The sequence below is a fragment of the Lingula anatina genome, chromosome 6 (assembly GCF_051362555.1).
Source record: "Lingula anatina isolate TDL-2025a chromosome 6, LinAna3.0, whole genome shotgun sequence".
NCBI lineage: Eukaryota > Metazoa > Brachiopoda > Lingulata > Lingulida > Lingulidae > Lingula > Lingula anatina.
Window position 1 is genome coordinate 14,365,944 of NC_141772.1, and position 19,168 is coordinate 14,385,111.

A 19,168-nucleotide genomic window follows, 5' to 3' on the forward strand; every position below is an offset into this window, starting at 1 on the left:
ATGGATATATCAGCGCCTTTACATTCAAGTGTCTTTTAAAGGGATAATAACTCTTTGTTTTGGCAAAAAAAAAAAAAAAAAAAAAGAATTTTCCTGGAGTAAACAACAATTTTCCCATACTTACCAATGGTTAATGAATCCATTTTAACATTCAAAGTTAGTCCCTGGTTTTTTCTAAAAAGTTTGGTTTTTTGTTAAAATCTCTTAAGAGATTTTAACAGAGTACAGCCATCAATGGAGGTCACGTGATCTGAAGACAAGCTCAGATATCAGAATAATAGCTATAACTGCCGTTTTTGTGGTAAAACAGAATATATTATATTTCTATGAGTTGTTCACAATGTTTTTATTGTGAAATATAGATATCATACGAAGAGTTATTATCCCTTTAAATTGTCCAAAGGTACATGTATATGGTCCTTTCAATAAGCAGGTGTTTTTCTATTCCTACATGTATGTCTAATGAGACCTCATCGTTGCGATGTTTTCCTCACTTTTTGAGTGCGTTATGTCACTCTTTAGTCAACAATGGTGAAGTCATCACCAACATCGGTTTTAGACGAGATTTTTTAAAATTAATTTTGAAAGTGTCTTTAAGCAAGAAATTTTAACAATGTTAAACCAAGGAGTTATAACTCCTTGGTTAAACCACCTAGCTTAAAGTGCAAAGAATTTCTGGTCTAACGTGCCCCATACTTATTTATCCCATTCAAACGACAAATTAATTTTCGTATTTTCTTTTCGGTTGGTGCGTATTTTTTTATGATAAAATTAGTGTGTACAAATGTACAATGTATATATGCAGGTGCGTCAGGGTTCTGAGTGACAACAACAATACCACAATCATTAAAACTATAAAATTTATCACTAAGTGCAAGATTGTAAATAACAGTGTATGTAGATCACGTGCAACGACTTGAATTTTGTTCAGTATTAAGGAAAGCCAAGTATCATCGCACAGTGATCAGTGCTCCAACATCATACATGGGGGAGTAGCTTGTGCGCGCGAAACCTCAGCGCCTCCTATCGGAAAATCCCACAACCTGTGTTAAAAGTTGCATGCACACCATGCATGTGTTCAGACGCTTGTTTCTTTCTCCAAGGGAAGTTTCATTGGGTAAAGAACACATTAGAAGGTAAGCTAACATGATAATGAAACGATGCACTAGTATTTCTAAGCTTGCACCAATGAGAAGGCGCTGTATTTGTCTTTGGGCTTTCAGCACTCTGTTTTCTCGACTCCTACAACCTTTCTCTAGTTTGTTTCCATCATATTTATCGTTGTGCTTCACTTTGACCAGTTAATGGGTCTAAAAACCACAGAATCTACTTACAATGTCATAGTAATCTACCTCAGTTTTAAAATATTGAAGTGTATTTGATTGAAATTCGTTTTCCGTTTCAAAATTTCGAGGCTATTCAAATCTCGAATCTTCTGCTGTACTGACTTCGAGATTATTTTTAGCTCTGACCCATGGATTTTTATGTCTTAATTTCTGTGTGTCTAGGTGATTTATAAAGTGAATGCAAATTTCACGAGTCATTCAGTTACAGTAGCAGTGTGTTTTTAATGCTCTCGCTTTTTTGTGATGACGGGATCAGGTCCCCCGTGCAGATAAATTAAATTCGTTCGTTGGGGTCGCCATCTGGTTTTAATCAGTGTTTCGTTTTCATCACGGCAAGGCGTGTGCGGTCGTGCTTTTGTCCATTTAAAATTTCTAGAGAGTGTTCTGCTACAAATGTACTTTTTGCATCCTTTTATCCTTGCATATTTTGCTTTTGATTCATGTAGAGAGTAATAATACAAAGATTTAGAGAGAAATACTTGTCACTGTGGATGATGCTAATTGATATGCAGAAGTTCACAGTCAATCTTTGCCTCTGGCTAGATACACATTTGAAGTTGAGCTTTAGTCAGTCCTGTTTGCAATATTTTAGACTCCACTTGTCACTTGACAAAGAGCTTCCCTTGGCTCAGAGCTACAAGGCTGCAGTGTGTGAAGAGCTGGGGAAACCACTTGTTGTGAAAGATGTGGCATCACAGGAAGAGTTGAAAAGAGGGGAGGTAAGCATTTGTTAAGAGTAAAAATTTGGGGGTCATGTTGATACTCCCCTGCACCGTTACTCCCCCGTACCGATACGACCCCACACCGATAGATCTCCGCGCCGGTACATCCCTGCACCGATACTTCCCCGCACCAATACTCCCCCTCAGTACATCTGTGATTGTGGAGGGAGTATCGGTGTAGGCATGTAACCAAAATTTGAACTATGGACTTGCTGTTAGACAGCTTGAGTAAATTTTTCTTATTGGGACATCATATATTTATTTTTGTATATGTCATGAAGGGTCGGAAAGCTTCATTCCAGGGGCAGATTCAGATATATTTTCTGACTCTCCCAAATCATATTTGTTGATCCATCCTCCATTTTTGAAAGTCTTTGGACAAAAAAGTTAGTATATATATATATATATATATATATATATATATATATATATATATATATATATATATATATACAGTGTTTCCCCTGGCTTTCAAGCTCTGCGAGGTGGTAGGCAATCCGCGATCCCAGCAATACTAGGGGGGTCCGGGGGCATGCCCCCCCGGAAAATTTTTTTAATCGAGGTGCAATTTGGTGCATTTAAGGGTATTTAGAACTGATTTAGAACTGAAATCACATTTATCATCAATTTTAGTTCTTCGTTTATTCATTTATATGGTTCTATTCGGTCATGGGAATTCATATTCAATGCATAGGTTTCCAGGCGAAATACTGACGTGACCCAGTTTTACAACGCTACTGCTTTCACAAAACTTACCCGTAAATCAATAGAAAATCTTCTCCAAGTTTATAAAAACAACGAAGGCCACTTTATTTGCTCCTTTTTTATCAGTGAATATTCATAAACTATAAAAACAAACAACAGGCAGTCTGAACATGAAGTGACAGAGAAAGTGTATTCTTGACACGTGATTAAATGGGGTCAAGAACAGTTGCCTCGTTTCGCTGCGTCTCTCATACTTAGCACAACTGCGAAAACGAGGCACTTACAGGGAGATAGTAACTGCTTGTTATTTTTAGGCATACGCGCATGCGTATTTCTGTTACTGCTAAATCAAGTGCTCAGAAGCATGGGATTACGTATGTAAACAGAAAATGCCATATTTGCTTAGAAATAAATATAATTTTCAGTTAGCATGAGTGAAAATATACTTTGTCGTTCCATTCAGCCCAACGAGGCGGTGCTTTTGACAAATTTCAGCGAGGCGCTTGCAAATTTCAGCGAGGCGGGCGCCTCGCTCATTTAAGTGCAGGGGAAACACAGTATATAAAACGAAGCATGTTAGTACACACACACACACACACAGACACACACACACACACACACACACACTTCACAATAAACTCAGAAGTCAGACCTCGAAAAGAAAATGAAAAAATTGAATGATGCATGTACTAAAAAAAAAAATAAAATAAATAAACAGAAAAAAGGGCAAGACATGCTTGTAGATTATAAGCTGGTATTTTGTACTATGGTCTACAGGTTTGTGTGGAGGTTCACAATGCAGGGGTGAACTTTGCTGATATTCTGATGTGTAGTGGACAGTACCAAGTGAGGCCAGATCTACCCTTCATTCCTGGTGAGATAATATATGAATATCTTTGATTTTCTGCAAAATTAATCCACTTATTAGGACTTCATTCACTCTTAGAAATTTTAAAGAAGAATAGAATCTTTTATTCATTTGTATGCTTTTGTTCAAGAATTTCAAATTTCGTGTAATATCTGAGTTCTTGACATTGCTTTCCTCATGCTGTTAATTTATGCCAAGTCTTGCAGCTTGAATTTTTTTGCTCAATATGCAGCAATAGATTATGCACCAAAACAGCACACATAAAAAACTGTAGCAGCTTCTGCTTTGGTGGTTCATTCCATCTCATTGCTATTACTCAAGTGAGAACTCTGAAGCTAAATTTAATTTTTTTTAAATTGGGAACAAAGAATTTTAATGAGTAAAACTACTTTGTGTGCTAGTCTGGGCCAGTATCTGTATTTTAACTCTTCATGAATATTAGGTGAACTTCATATCTTAGATCTAAATTATATTGTCTCTGTATTTTTAGGTGTGGAAATATCAGGTCAGGTGATGAAAGTAGGCGAAGGTGTCCATTCCTTCAGACCAGGTGACCGTGTCATGGGACTGACGGGAGTTCTAGGTGGAAAAGGAGGATTTGGACAAATGTGTGTGACACATAAAAAGGTTTGTTTAGGAATGTATCTATTTATAGACACTGGAGACTCGTCCTTCAAGACATTGACACTTTAAAGAAATGGACGAAAAACGGGAACTTTTTTCTCGCTGTTTTTTTCTGACATGTTTTGCTTAAACCACCTGTGTTGTCAGGTGCATCCTAAAGTTTGATACAAAGTTTCAGGTGCAATTTTTATTAAACATTTGTTCATAATACAAGTAGTAGTTAAGCTGTAAACAAACAAAAAAGATCCTCCAATTAACTTTTTTTTTCTTTTGACAAGTTTGTCTTTCTTTTTCAGCTTCTTTGGCATATCCCAGAAGTTCTACATTATCGTCCTGCATCAGGGCTTCTTGCATCTTATGGCACCGCCATGATGGCGCTACAGAGAAGAGCACGGGTTGTGGCAGGGTAGGTGCAAGATATTTATAGATCTATTACTGTCATAGAACTTCCTCCTCATCCCACAGTTGTAACGCAAAAAAGAATTTCATCAGCTGTGTTTTAAATAGATGACTATGCTGTAGATAGACATTAATATATGGAAGGTATAATAAACAATTTTAACACTTGCTGTTAATTACAGGGAAGGTAGTGCTAAATTCATCACTTTGACACTTTCATTATTTATTTATTTATTAGAGAGACAGTGTTGGTGTTGGCAGCAGCAGGAGCTACGGGACTGGCAGCAGTAGATATAGCAGCTAATGTATTTAAAACAAATGTAAGTTCCTATAAATTATTTCAAGGAAATTATTTTCAAAAAGAAATATGTGCTATTGCCTTTAACACTGAACCACCATCAGAATATCAATTATTCTTTTGTATTTTATTTATTTAATGACTTTTACTATGAACGACCATCAAATTATCTGTTATGTGTTTATGATGTACTGGAAGACATTTGCTGTGGAAATACTACCTGATAAAAGCATTGCTTGTGATGGTTTCTTCAGGTTATTGCAGCCTGTGGCAGCTCAGAAAAATGTGCGCTGGCGAAAGCCAAGGGAGCTCATCACGTGATCAATTACAGTGAAGAGTCTCTGAAGGAGCGGGTTCTCGATATAACAAGTGGAAGAGGTGCTAATGTTATATTTGACCCAGTTGGGGGAGAGTTTTTCAAAGATGCTCTCAAAAGGTAGGAACGAATTAAAAAAAACATCGATGCCTGGAGATTTACCATTGCTCATTTCTTTTAAAGCAGACAGACACTGTGTTTTAGTACTAACTAAATTCTACACTGTGTTTGTTGTAATGGCAGAAATAAACTTTAAAAAATAATAAAAAATTAAAAATACACTGTTGATAAAATAAAAAAGAATTAAAGACTCCTATTACCAGCTCATTACCCAGCTGAACTCAGATACTGAATAATTACTTGAAAAATCCACCACAATTTTCATTCTCATACATAATTTAAAGATTGCTAAGTGTGGAATTTGCACACCTTAAGAAGATGTTACAAGAAGTTCATGCTGGACTGTTTATTAAGCATATTTGTATAGCTCAAAGTTTTGTCTAGTTGACAAGACAAAAAAAGTAAACCAGGAATAATGGTGTTGAGACTGGATAATCACTTAACCATAACAATGGAGGTTTTGGCTTTGTTTTGGAAAAGAAATAGTAGTTTCTCAACATTTTAGGTCAGCTGTTGAAAGATGAGCTTCAGTAATGTTCTTAATATAATATAATATAATATAATATAATATAATAATGTCAAATAGTTTTTATTCTACTATTCAACCCTGCGTTTTATTCTGTAGTAGAAGCAGCACTGGTTAATACATGCAGTATTCTTAACATTTCAGCATCGCAGTAGAAGGAAGACTGGTTGTGATAGGCTTTGCATCTGGTGACATTCCCAAGATTCCTGCCAATGTTTTACTCCTCAAATCCTGCTCCGTCATGGGCCTGTATTGGGGCAGCTTTATTCAGCATAATCCTGGTGCCTTTACGGACTCTGTAGATAAAGTAGTGGAAAGTGTGGACCGGGGGAAGATTAGGCCGCACGTGTCCAAGATGTTCCCGCTAAACAAGGTAATGCATGAAGGCATGATAGTGCATGACCTTTTTCTGCAGGAATTCTCTCATATATGTCCCTTTGTTCTGTGTAAATTTTGAATGTCTGTTATTGATTAATAACTCCGTAATTCATGAAGGTGATTATTTTTAAGGACAACTAAGACATTAAGTTGAGTTAATCTCTCAGATGATTTATAAAGATTGCATGTTGAAGTATTATAATAAATATTTAAATTATTTTTATTTTTAGGTTAATGAAGCTTTTGATTACATCAAATCTAGGAAATCCACAGGAAAAGTCATCCTGGACGTAACAAGAAGTTCTTTACCAGCTGACAAAATAATTTGATCCCCAGGGTAGGGGCAATATAGTTCACTGTGTTTTTTCTATATAAATATATATAAATGTATATACCACTATATTGAAATACATAATATATATGAATATGTATTGTCATTTGCAATATCTGTGCATTTACTCCCTGATGTTTAGGAAGTCTTATTATGTATATATGTATAAACCTGGAATCTTAGGACTTGGATCAAATAGTATGGTGCCAGTACTAATTAAGTTTGAATGCTATGATAATCAGGGTGCTGATTACAGATTTGAATGGCATGCAGGTTAGAGCCATAGGAGAACAGTGTGATATTTATGGTTTGATAATCAGGGTACGCATTTCTATTGATATCATCTTTAGTAAAAAGTTGAGCACCATGAGTGTCTAGTTAAGTATTTATAGTTATGAATTTTTCTTACTACACTGCAGACAGATGAAGGTGATAGCTTTTATTTTTGTACTGTGAATGAACTTGTCTTAATGCAGTTGCTGAAAAGGTTTAAAGTGTAGTATTTGCATCTGTTTTTGAACATCCACAAATGATTTCATAAGAAATATTATACATGGTTTACTAATATTATTTATTAATTTATTTATCATTTCACACTGCCATATGCATGCTGTTGTTGAACATCCACAAGAGCTATCCAAAAAAAAAAATTGTACACTTTTTTTTTAAAGATTTGCATTTTCATATGCATACCTTTGTTGGACCTCCATTTCAGAAATTTGAAATGGTGGACCATTTTCCAGTTATTTGATAATTTGACCAAAAGTTCCCCTGAATACAACCATAGTCTCTGTGATTTTAATACTGGTGGAAGTTATATTGCTGCATATCTACATCTGATATTTAACATTGATATTTTACACCGCTGCATAATACTTCCTAGTGTTGGTCTCCTCCCCTTATACCGATCCTCGTCCACTCACATGTTGCACTGGTCTTGAAGAGTGCTCTCTTTATCCACCTTCTCTTTTGTGGTGGAATATTGTCATTCCAGTGACCTGATAGATCATGTTTCTGCAAAAAAAGAAACCGTTTATGAAAGTAGTATGTGCATATATATATTGTTTATCCTATAATTTATATCTGTTCGCTAACTGAATCCACAATTTTTCCTCAAATTCACCAGTTCCACATTCATGCACATCACCATGGAGAAGAAAATTTTTGTTCTCCATTGATCTGCGGTACCAACACACCAATCCTGGAGTTATACTCCATGGCAAATGAACAGATTTCACATGACATCCTAGATGTCTATGTAGGTCTGGATTGGACTCTAGCACATAGGTAATGAGGTTGAACTCTCCCAGTTCATATGCTACTATAATTCGCAAAATCAATAACTCAAATAAAGAAAAAACTTACTTGTAGCAAATTGGAGTTCTGTTCGTGGGGAAGTCGGAGATGCGTCGATCTATCAGCAGGTTCGCCAAAAGTCCAGACTTGAAATATCTGTGAATCCGTAACTGGTAATACAATCAAAATTGAAGATGGCGAACGTAAAATTATTCTGACAATTGCATACACTACAGAACCTTGTGTAAAGCAGAGTGGGAAGGAATAGTAACGCTCATTTGGTTAAACGCTGAGGCGCGAACCTAAGTGAAACCCCCGTCCGTGATTGGACAGGGTGTCTGATCAAAAGATGCAGCGTTGAATCCGAGGCTTATGCAAATTTTCGGCAAGTTATGCCATAATAAACGTCCGTGATTAGACAGGGAGTCTGATCGCGATAGATGCAGCATTGAATCCGAGGCTAGAGCAAAAATGTTAACAACTTGTGAAGAATCAGACCGTCGCCATAAATAAACGTTTGACTACGCCAAACTTCCCTTTTGTTTCTAAGAGCATCCAGTCTCCCATGGCAGTGTCTTTTGCAGGTATCCTTAAGTATGGAGGGAGTCCCCTTGGCAGTCTTAATTTGCATTTTTGGAACTCGCTGCCAGAGGGTCTGCACATGAAATATTTATTTTCAAACATTTTTGAAGCATTATACTTCTGAACTACTATATTAGAAATCTATATAATGGAGAAGATATTGAAGGTCGCCTGCCATTGAGCAAATGATAGCTGGGTGCTTTTCTTGGAAACCGATGAATAGACTATGGCCATGTTTCCCTCTGCATCTGTCTTCCTTTTTTGAACGAATTGTTACTCCTCCGCTTGGTCACAGGTAGTAAATGCATTGGAATGAGGTGATAGCAAGTCCCGGAAAGATACTCATTATTCCAAATTTTCGCATGTAAGGAGGTTGACACATGGCTGTCCAGTGGTGTCAGAGGGGTAATCAGTGATCTGCCCTGTGTTGTAGTGTGATCTGGCTGTGATACATGTTGACTATGGAAAGAAATGGGTTGGTTACTGGAGGCCTGAGTTGAGGTCAAAAGTGGGGATGAAAGCTTGGTAAAGATATAAAAATACAACAGTATTCCTTGGCATACTTTTCTTTCTTTCTTGATGGGTAAATTCTTTCCTGTCTTTTCTCTTTCGCGGTCACTGTCTATCTGCACCCTTGTTATTATGTTGTGCCGACATGATTGGATTCAGGTTACTGATTGGTCCAATGCCTCGTGCTTTGGGTCATGGCCCGGAGATAGTTAATGCATACGATGGGGCATATGAGAAATAGATAGGAATGATTCCCGTATAACAATATATTGCTTTATAAAGGAAATTATAGTTAATTTACAATACTTTCTGTATTTAGCTTCCTGCCTCTTAAACAGTCAGATCTATGTATAACCTGACAGACAGCAATACGCTTAACACCAGTCCAATGGATGGTGTTAATTAGATCGAACCACAGGATCTCGAGAGGAAAGGTCATTTGTACCAAGTTCAAGAATTACAACCTGAGGTTTTGAGGAGCGAAGAGAATGAAGATACTGAGAACGAAACTGTGGAAGAGTGGTGCCACCTCTTCCATGAAGAACGACATCGCAGCAGGACACAGAAGCATGAGAAGGAGGGGTATAAAAAAATCACTGAGACAGGTAACGAAACTGTGGCCAGCGATACAAACAACGGGTAGGGGCATAGTAAAGGTAAATTGACGACAAGAAAAAGGAGCAAAAAGGACAGGAAAAAAAAAAAAAAAAAAAAAGCTAAAATAAAAAGAAACATATGGATGGAAGCAACAATAATGAACAAATGGACATAGATATTAACTCACAAGTAACTGCTGTAAAGGGAGTAAATAGTTCCCACCCAAGTATTTGCTGTGAATATGTGATTATCACCTGCCACACGGTTTATGAAAATGGAAGTGCTTGAAGTCAAAATGAGACTGATATGCGGTAATGGCGAGTGTGAGTTGTTACGCAAAGTGTCATAATTCACTATCTGAGAGGTTTCATAATTCCTTGAGATGGATCTCACTTTACAAACTGTTTTCTCCTTTTCAGTAATGTACACGTAGTTTGTCGGTCCAGCTGAAATGAACGTGGTGATGTGTTCCCCCTCATCTAGCTTGTTGGTAAAGTTGCCAAGGTAGCTGCCCATGACGCTGTCCAGGATACTGGATACTCATAGACAGTCTTTGTTTGAGATGCCCATCCATCAACAATATACTTTCGTATTTTCTTTTTCCCCTGATTATGAGCATGGTGTATAAAGACATTGTCACACTCCGACATATTCCTCAGCCATTTAGCTGCTTTCACGGACATTTTGTTTTTTGGCTTATACCCCAGTGCTAGAATAATGCCAATCATGTTTTCCTTAAGAAATAAGGATCTGAACACAACATTGCATGAACTGGCAATAGTGATAGATCTGTAAAACACATCAATTTCCTCACATTTCTCGCTTGTTATATCAAGCATCAATTTCCTGAATCGGAGACATGCTTGCTGAAGGATGGTGACATCCATGCGGCAGTATGTGAGCATTTCTTTTTGGAAATCAAATAGATAGTTTTGACTGACTAGATCAGTGTGCTATGCACTGCACTGCCAGACACTGGCAGACAGTGAGTCACGACTGTAATATTTAGTGTCGTGCATCTTACCCCTATAGTCTTGGCTTTCAGGGGTGTTAAAGAAGTGGGGAAAATAGCCCTTAGAAAGGGACTCATTTTGGCCACATAGTTCACATGTACTGGTTGTGGTTACATCTAAATTCAGACAATGGTGCCATTTCCTGTGAGCGACCACAAGGTTAGGGGTATGTACATGTGATGGTTTTGCCTCAAAATAAAAAAAAAAAATGAAAGGGCGTTTTAAGGCAGGTTTGATCTTCCCAGTGCATTCTCATCCATGTTATGAAGCAAATCATCTTCGTCATCAACATCTTTCTCAATTTGCAAGAAACACCTGTGACCATCTTCCACAAACTTGTGAGAAGTCCTACTCTTGAAAGTGTTACACTTGCTTTTCCTCGTGTTGATGATCAACAAATTTGGTGCACTTTTTACAGAGTAAACTGTTTGCAGACAGACTATTTACCAATTTCTGGCACAAGTTTATGATTGCAAAAACAACAATCCGAGAGGAAATTTCTGTTACAATCATCGCAATGACGCCATGTTTCAAAAGTGCATGACGAATCTCTTTTACACATTTCGCAATATTTTTCACATGAATGATCACAAATGTGATCAAAACCTATATTGCATTCCGTACAGTAGTACACCCTACGCATGAATCCTGTTACCGATGTTATGACATCATAATGACCCTTATGATGAAATAAAAACAACTCCTTTAAAGCTGGTGGCCCTTTTGTGAATTAAACTCATAAAGTGATCTCCAGAAAAAAACAGATATTTGATAATTGCTCAAATATGACTGAAACTTAATAATTTCAGGAACACCAAAAGGAACTAACTGTATTCCAGCATTTTTAAGTCTTGGGCTGACTCTAATTGTTCGCAACATTGGTGATCGATTACCGTTTTATATTTGGGGTCCTTATCCACTTTCGCAACAACAAGTGCCTGAGCTAAACACAACTGATCCCCCATCCTGCTACGAATTTGATTGATTGAATGAAATACCGTTCATGTCAAAACGTTGGGCGAACGTTGTGCATTGACCATTTGCATCATAAAAAGTTACAGAGACATAGAAAGAGGTTATCGCATAAGATATATCTCACCGTCTAGAACGACAATAACCTTTTCTTCTGCGATCCAATGAAGGAACACTTTTGTGGAACAGTATGAAATGCAATTTTGTCCGACCTACCGGTAGCAAATTTCATTCTTGATTATAAGCTGAATAAGGCTGTCCCTGGCCTCGGTATTTCTGTATGTGTACACAGACAATCCCTGCTCAAAACACCATTTGGAAAGGTTATTGAGTGACTTGGCGTATTCGTCTTGGTTTTCAGCCTGTGATATCTAAAGAATAGAAATTGGTTTTCATGTCAGAACTTTATGGCCATATGAAGTTGACCACTTTTCATTAAGCTACCTACCAATAATTCCCATGTTTTTATATCGAAGCGCTCAATATCATCGCAATTTATCAAATTTATTTTCAATTTGTCAAGTTCACCAAAATAAAAGGCAGTCCTATTTTTCAAGGTTTACAGTAAATAAAAATGCAAATTGAATAAACCAGATTGAATGCATTATATTTTATTACAATCAAACAGAAATATTAATACCAGAATCAATTGTAGTTAATACTGTACAAATGTATGCACTGCAATACTACAAATACTATAAATTAATATATATATACATGTATGCCATGAATTGAAACACAGTAAACAAAATCATGATTTGGAAAGTACATGTAGTTCAGGTTACAAACTCGCTTTTCATGCTTTATCGGCACACATCTGAGGCAGATGAAAATTGAAAAAAAAAAATGATCATCTTTCCATTTGTCGCTGTCAAACTGCACACGCTCTAGGTGATAATCTGACTCACACTTCACTAAAAAATCACACCAACTCAGTCCAGTGAGAGCCATCTGTCCCAACATCTGAACATAGTATTGGTGCCTAACCTTCAGCTTGTATGAACCATCTGGTGATTTCTTTAGGTATTCACAAGAGTGAAAAGACTTCTTGTCTGGGCATTTGATCTCCAGAAGTCCGAACTTGTCGTCAGCTTTGGGATCATACACTTTACGATCTGGTGATGTACCAAGGTGCGGCGCAGTGGGATTGATGACGAATCCACACAAGTACACGTTGTTACCAGTGACCTCAGCGTAGTACTGTGCAGCTTCTGGCTCATGCTCTAGACCATACTTCATTGCAGCCGTCTGGATGTTTTTCTGGTTACGAAGCCTGGCTGATAGGGTCTCATGATTTGCCCTCCGCACAAAGATGTCCTTGAACACAGACGAAGTCGAGCGGTCCTTACGTACATCATGCCACACCCTGTTCATACTCTGGTCTCTGGTGAGCTGTTCTGTCTCTTTAGCAATGGATCGTGTAACGCCGAGTCCAGCGTAAAAATCCATTTCCTTCCTACCCGAGTACATGGGCATACTCACATGTCAAAGCTGGCAGTGGAAAATCTGGAAATGATGGCTGCTCTGCATGGTTGATGATGTTTTGTTCTTTCCTCTCTGGTTTTTGTTGGTACGACAGCACAGAGCCTTGGGGTACAGGGCCAAACTTACTGTCTGTGGTTACCATAGAGGACAGAGACTCTCCAGTGGGCAGATACCGCAGTAGCTGGGCATCACTGCCGATCGCGGAAAGCTGTTGCACAAGTGATGTGGCGAAGGCCGCTGATGGTATTGGCTGCTTTACAGGACAATAGTTCTGAGGAAGGAACCCTTCGACCACACGGCGTTTCTTCGATGGCGGTTGGTGTTGTGGCTTCACTTTCGAGATCCCCATGTCCTGTACGGTTGTTGTACTGATACCTGAAATGGACATGGTAGAGAATTAAATAAACAATTTGAATACAAATGTTGTGAATTGTTTGATTTTAACTTCTTATATTGATTTTGTAACTGTTGGTCAATTTTACTTCCTATTTTATAGTAAGTTTATATTTTTAGTTTCATGATATACTAGTATATGTTGCTGTGAAGAGCACCTAGATTAGTATTTTGCTGTGGAGTAATCGGGGTAGAATAAATATGTTGAGAAATGTTTATCATTACCAGATAATCTGGTCATACAACATGTACAATAATATGCTGATTACTGGTAACTTGTTTTATGTTCAAAATCAAATTTACACCTGCCTTCATGTCTGTTTGGAATGTGCCAAGTCTGTGGGAGGGATGTCTTGCTTTGAAGTGGAGGAACTGCCTTCAAACCGAGCTTCAGAAAGTGACAAATCAGGTACATTAAACCGACTGAGTGACTGCAGTGACCATTTCCAGTGGAGACTGTTACCTTGAGTTGAAGTGGAGACTGTTACCTGAAAACAGAAAACATCATTCATTTTTTATTCAGTTCATGTTCAAGTTTTACTTTTAAAAAGATGCCTATTTTTCACTAATAAAAAATTCTGATATTCTGTATTTGTACAGTAAACTCTGTGGACATTGAATTAAAGAAAATATGGTACAATATATTAGTATTATGAATATTTCTTCTTTTCAAGTTATTTTACTTTTTGGAGAACCATGCTACATATCTCAACAAATTACCAACAACTCCAGCTGTAGTGAAAGAGGATTGTAGGAATGCATTATCTTTAGTTTATGACTTCTTATGTGGGCTGCACATATCCCAGTTCTTCATCAACGTCTTAAGTATCTAAAATGTGAACCTGTTGATAATCACTAAAAGAAAATAATCAAGCTTACAATCAACTTGTACGGATCCCTGTTCTTTCTCATTGATGGGTAGGCTTGCGCTCGAACATCACAATGATCTTCCTGTGCATTCACTGTTATAATATCAAACAATATAATATTAAATTATACTATAGCCCAGCCCAAGGGCAAGGCTGAGAAGAGGCACAATAGGCATGATATCCATGATAATTTATTAAAATATTAGCATTCTGCCTAGATTAATTTGTGTATTGTGTCACTATTTTTGGGCTCATGCCATGTGGACAATGAACAGAAATGTTCTGATGTTGTCATGACTGTCTGACTCTAGCCTCGCATCGAGCGATAATAAGGGTTTTCACTACTTACCTTCTACTTCGTGGATGTAACCTTCGATAAAATTACTGTAGCCTTTCTGTTGTTTTGATCTTGGTATTTTTGCCGTTTCATTTGCCCATCTATCGACTGTTTCTTGGGTCAACTGAGGCACGTTATACAGGTTTTTGCTGAAACAGGCCGAGTCAGCAGTGGAAGGATTTGTTTGCGTTCCGAGCCTCGCTCTCGTTCCAAAATGGCCGCTGCGTGAATAAGGAGTATTGCATGAAAGTCATTGGCGCCTCTGCCTCAAGCCTCTGAAATGGGCTTTAGCTTGAGTAGATAGTCAAACTGTGCAAAATGTGGCCCATTGTAATTTTCATTATATGCTCTAATTGCACCTATTTAATATCACCTATTTAATATCACCTAACCTATTTCTTGTTTTGGTCTTGTTCAAATTTTGCACAGAAAAACCACTTTCACACGATGCACTATTCAGTGGAATTACTAGAGCTATTTGTGCAAACAATTCATAATCTGGATAATCATCAGAATAGTTAAGGATCACATCCTCACAGGAACTGGCAAAGGCAATCTCTCTCTGTAAGCATGTATGTGGTGCTTGAATGGTCAGAAGTCCCTCCGACATCTGTCTGCATCCACAACTTGGGTGTACTATGCAAGGAGGTGGTCAAGTTCCTGTTGTCCATAAAGTCCAATGTCTTGAGCAGCATATGGGTACCTCTTGGGATTTAACAGGACATCAAAGGCATTCAGTGTTTACATGCTTGCCAAAGGAAATCTTTTGTCCAAATTGTTTTCTAGTTCTTCAAAGAATCCATCTGAAAGAATCCATCCATCAAAACTTGTTTTTGCTGAAAAGTAAGAAAGATAAGTCCACATGACTGAATATTGTCATTTATAAATGATGAAAAGTAATAAGATACAAAGTTCCAAAACTAGGGAGATAATATAACATCCCTCAAACTATATAAGTGCCATATATAATATAAAAATAATGAAGTATGTTAATGAGTGTAACCAAGATTAATTAAGAAAAATATGAGAAATTAGAACAGCTATAGGAGCAAAAAGTTGGCACAAATAAAAATAAAGGCCAGTAAACAAACCATTTCCTACATAAATATAATTAATTATCGTAATTGTAGTTTTTCAAATGTTCTTGTTGGCTCAAGGTTAAAGTCATTGGATCCTGCTAGTGTGTCTAAAATATCCGCCTCCATCTGATTTATCTTGATTTTGAGATCAGCAAACTGCTAAGTTGCAGTGTCAGTGATTTTAGTGATTATACAATCCAACTTATTCATAAGTTTGTCTTCAAATTTTGGGCTCTTGATGACTCGATGGCTGGCCTGCACATTCACTTGTCTCTTGGATGGTGTTAATTAGATGAAATGGCTTTCTAAATGGCATGTAGTGTACTTGATTATACATAGATATATTTGTCAATAGGGTCTGGATCCCTTTGATTCTTTTCCCCCGGGACTTCTCTAGATGTAGATGGAACGGCAGGAGGCTGGTTTCTCTCATTTTCTGTGACGCCTGTTGAATGGACTTCTCCCGCATCCAATCCCTGGTTGTTCCGTGGCTGCAGAGACTGCAGCGAATCCACTGCGTCCTGCAGGAGTAGCAACTGGGCCAGGGAAAGGGATTGCCAGAATATTTCTGTATGAGGGATTCTGACAGCTTTTTACAGCTCTTGAGAGATACAACCCAGCATCCCTTAGGATCTCTATGGTCTCTGGAGAGAGTTCATTTTCTTGAACCCAAACCTCGGGAAGTTCTCAGCCATGGTTAAAAATACATATAAAATAAATAAAAATGCAAGAAATAAAAAGCACCAAAGAATGTAGGGGAGCGCCTGCTCCCTTAACGCGTCTTCCTCGCTAGCTGCCAAAGCTCTAACTGCCAAGTTTAAAAGGAGTCACGTGACTGTTTGGTCTTAATTTGATAGGCTCCCACGTGACTATACTGCTGTGGGGCCACGTCCTGTGACAGGGACCGCCAGCAGCGCGTCCTCCAGTGGTGGTTTTAGATAACTTTCCCTTAAAAGAAAAGAGTACGATATATTATGAGAGGGGGATAGATCACTTTTGAGTATATAAAAGTCATTGTTTAGATATTTTGCATATCCCTTTTCATGTTATTTCTTTGCATTTTGATTTAAGTAAGATGAAAAAAAAAGTAATATTGTCTATAAAAAGGAGTTAAACTTGTATAAACTGATGGAAAATATTGATCTTGAAGATAAGTAGAGGAAAGGCAACAGAAACTTAAAGTGAATTAACAGCCTTCATTGCCGCAACACGAAGAGATTTATACAACCTGCACTGGCCAAGAGGGTTCAGGTGTATACCATCAGGTAGGAGAACAGGCTGTGTTGGGTTGATTAGTCCCTTATGCCACAAGAAAGTGACGTAGGGTATATTTCTTAGAAATTCACACAGATGACAGTTGTATTTATCTGCCTGCCTGTCATATTGTATGCCGTCAGGTAGGAGAACAGGATGTTTGGGGTTAATAAGTCCTTTGTGCCACCAGAAAGTGGCGTAGGGTATATTTCTTAGAAGTTCACACAGATGATAGTTGTATTTATCTGCCTGCCTGTCATACTGTACGCCGTCAGGTAGGAGAACAGGCTGTTTTGGGTTGATAAGTCCCTAATGCCACCAGTCAGTGAAGTCGGGTATATTTCTTAGAAGTTCATACAGATGATAGTAATGTTGTATTTATCTGCCTGCCTGTCATACTGTGTGCCGTCAGGTAGGAGAACATGATGTTTGGGGTTAATAAGTCCTTTGTGCCACCAGAAAGTGGCGTAGGGTATATTTCTTAGAAGTTCACACAGATGATAGTTGTATTTATCTGCCTGCCTGTCATACTGTACGCCGTCAGGTAGGAGAACAGGCTGCTTTGGGTTGATAAGTCCCTAATGCCACCAGTCAGTGAAGTAGGGTATATTTCTTAGAAGTTCACACAGATGATAGTTGTATTTATCTGCCTGCCTGTCATACTGTACGCCGTCAGGTAGGAGAACAGGCTGTTTTGGGTTGATTAGTCCCTTATGCCACAAAAAAGTGACGTAGGGTATATTTCTTAGAAATTCACACAGATGACAGTTGTATTTATCTGCCTGCCTGTCATCCTGTGTGCCGTCAGGTAGGAGAACAGGATGTTTGGGGTTAATAAGTCCTTTGTGCCACCAGAAAGTGGCGTAGGGTATATTTCTTAGAAGTTCACACAGATGATAGTTGTATTTATCTGCCTGCCTGTCATACTGTACGCCGTCAGGTAGGAGAACAGGCTGTTTTGGGTTGATAAGTCCCTAATGCCACCAGTCAGTGAAGTCGGGTATATTTCTTAGAAGTTCACACAGATGATAGTAATGTTGTATTTATCTGCCTGCCTGTCATACTGTGTGCCGTCAGGTAGGAGAACAGGATGTTTGGGGTTAATAAGTCCTTTGTGCCACCAGAAAGTGGTGTAGGGTATATTTCTTAGAAGTTCAGACAGATAAGGGTTGTATTTAACCGCCTATCTCTTAAACTGTCAGATCTATATATAACCTGACAGACAGCAACATGCTTAACACCAGTCCTATGGATGGGGTTAATTAGGTCAACCATCCAACCACAGGATCTCGAGAGGAAAGGTCATTTGTACCAAGTTCAAGAATTACAACCTGAGGTTGTGAGGAGCGATGAGAATGAAGATACTAAGAACGAAACCGTGGGAGAGTGGTGCCACCTCTTCCATGAAGAATGACCGAGCAGCAGGAAACAGAAGCATGAGAAGGAGGGGTATTAAAAAAATCACTGAGACGGGTTATGAAACTGGTCAACGACACAAACAATGGGTAGGGGCATAGTAAAGGTAAATTGACAACAAGTGAAAGTAAAAAAAAAAGAGAAAAAAGGACAGGAAAAAAACAGCTAAAAAACACTAAATGAATGAAAGCAACGAGATTGAACAAATGGACAGAAATATTAACTCACAAGTAACTGCTGTAAAGGGAGTAAATAGTTACCACCCAAGTATTTACTGTGAATATGTGATTATCACCTTCCATGCAGTATATGGAAATGGAAGTTCTTAAAGTCAAAATTAGACTGATATGTGGTAATTGCAAGTGTGAGTTGTTACGCAAGGTGTCATAATTCACTATCTAAGAGGTTTCATAATTCATCGAGATACTATTGCTACTAGCAAAAGCAATAACCATTTTCTTGTTTCATTTTAGCAAATGCTAAAAACCACATGTAACCGAGTGTTTTTATATTTTCATAGCATGGCAACAATGACAAAGATGATTAGTTTTCCAAAAGTTTATTCAGTTCTTTGGGGCATATAAAGTCATTTAACGGCCTGACTTTGGCATAATAAGGTATATAAAAAGAAGGCATATGTAAGAAGACAGCATATATAAGGCCCCCTGACAGACAACTTCGGACAACACCTAGAGCACACAACTGCACACAACACATGTGCCTCTTGGTCTC

General features: G+C 38.0%; 2 protein-coding genes across 4 annotated transcripts in view; one reads left to right on the forward strand and one right to left on the reverse strand.

Annotated features, from left to right (window-relative positions):
• Positions 1–1,008: 1,008 nt before the first annotated feature.
• The window catches only part of LOC106164952 (protein Cryzl2), a 31,406-nt gene continuing 13,246 nt past the window's right edge, over positions 1,009–19,168 (forward strand). Inside the window, exons 1-10 of one of the 3 annotated variants that reach the window (XM_087016264.1) lie at positions 1,009–1,136; positions 1,939–2,065; positions 3,551–3,647; positions 4,132–4,268; positions 4,562–4,671; positions 4,903–4,984; positions 5,217–5,398; positions 6,069–6,297; positions 6,533–6,639; positions 9,341–11,341. In XM_087016264.1, coding sequence (XP_086872390.1) covers positions 1,060–1,136; positions 1,939–2,065; positions 3,551–3,647; positions 4,132–4,268; positions 4,562–4,671; positions 4,903–4,984; positions 5,217–5,398; positions 6,069–6,297; positions 6,533–6,631 — 1,140 coding nt within the window. In that variant the 5' untranslated portion in view covers positions 1,009–1,059 and the 3' untranslated portion in view covers positions 6,632–6,639; positions 9,341–11,341. Of the gene's footprint in view, positions 1,137–1,938; positions 2,066–3,550; positions 3,648–4,131; positions 4,269–4,561; positions 4,672–4,902; positions 4,985–5,216; positions 5,399–6,068; positions 6,298–6,532; positions 7,998–9,340; positions 11,342–19,168 lie in introns of those variants that run through there. The other 2 variants (XM_087016265.1, XM_013543008.2) reach the window with 2 other exon arrangements.
• On the reverse strand, positions 10,853–13,925 carry LOC147761215 (uncharacterized). The gene is made up of 4 exons (XM_087015223.1): positions 13,787–13,925; positions 12,393–13,456; positions 11,820–11,974; positions 10,853–11,009 (listed from the first exon to the last, which is right to left on the reverse strand). The coding sequence occupies exons 2-4, from the start codon at positions 13,077–13,079 to the stop codon at positions 10,853–10,855; spliced, it is 999 nt and encodes a 332-aa protein (XP_086871349.1). The 5' UTR covers positions 13,080–13,456; positions 13,787–13,925.

Coding starts and splice junctions, on each gene's coding strand:
- LOC147761215 (XM_087015223.1), bottom strand. CDS start 13,079: ATGCCCATGTACTCGGGTAGGAAGGAAATGGATTTTTACGCTGGACTC. Junction 11,975..12,392: donor CGATAAAGCATGAAAAGCGA/GTTTGTAACCTG, acceptor TCTATTCTTTAG/ATATCACAGGCTGAAAACCA. Junction 11,010..11,819: donor AAGAATGAAATTTGCTACCG/GTAGGTCGGACA, acceptor CATCAACACGAG/GAAAAGCAAGTGTAACACTT.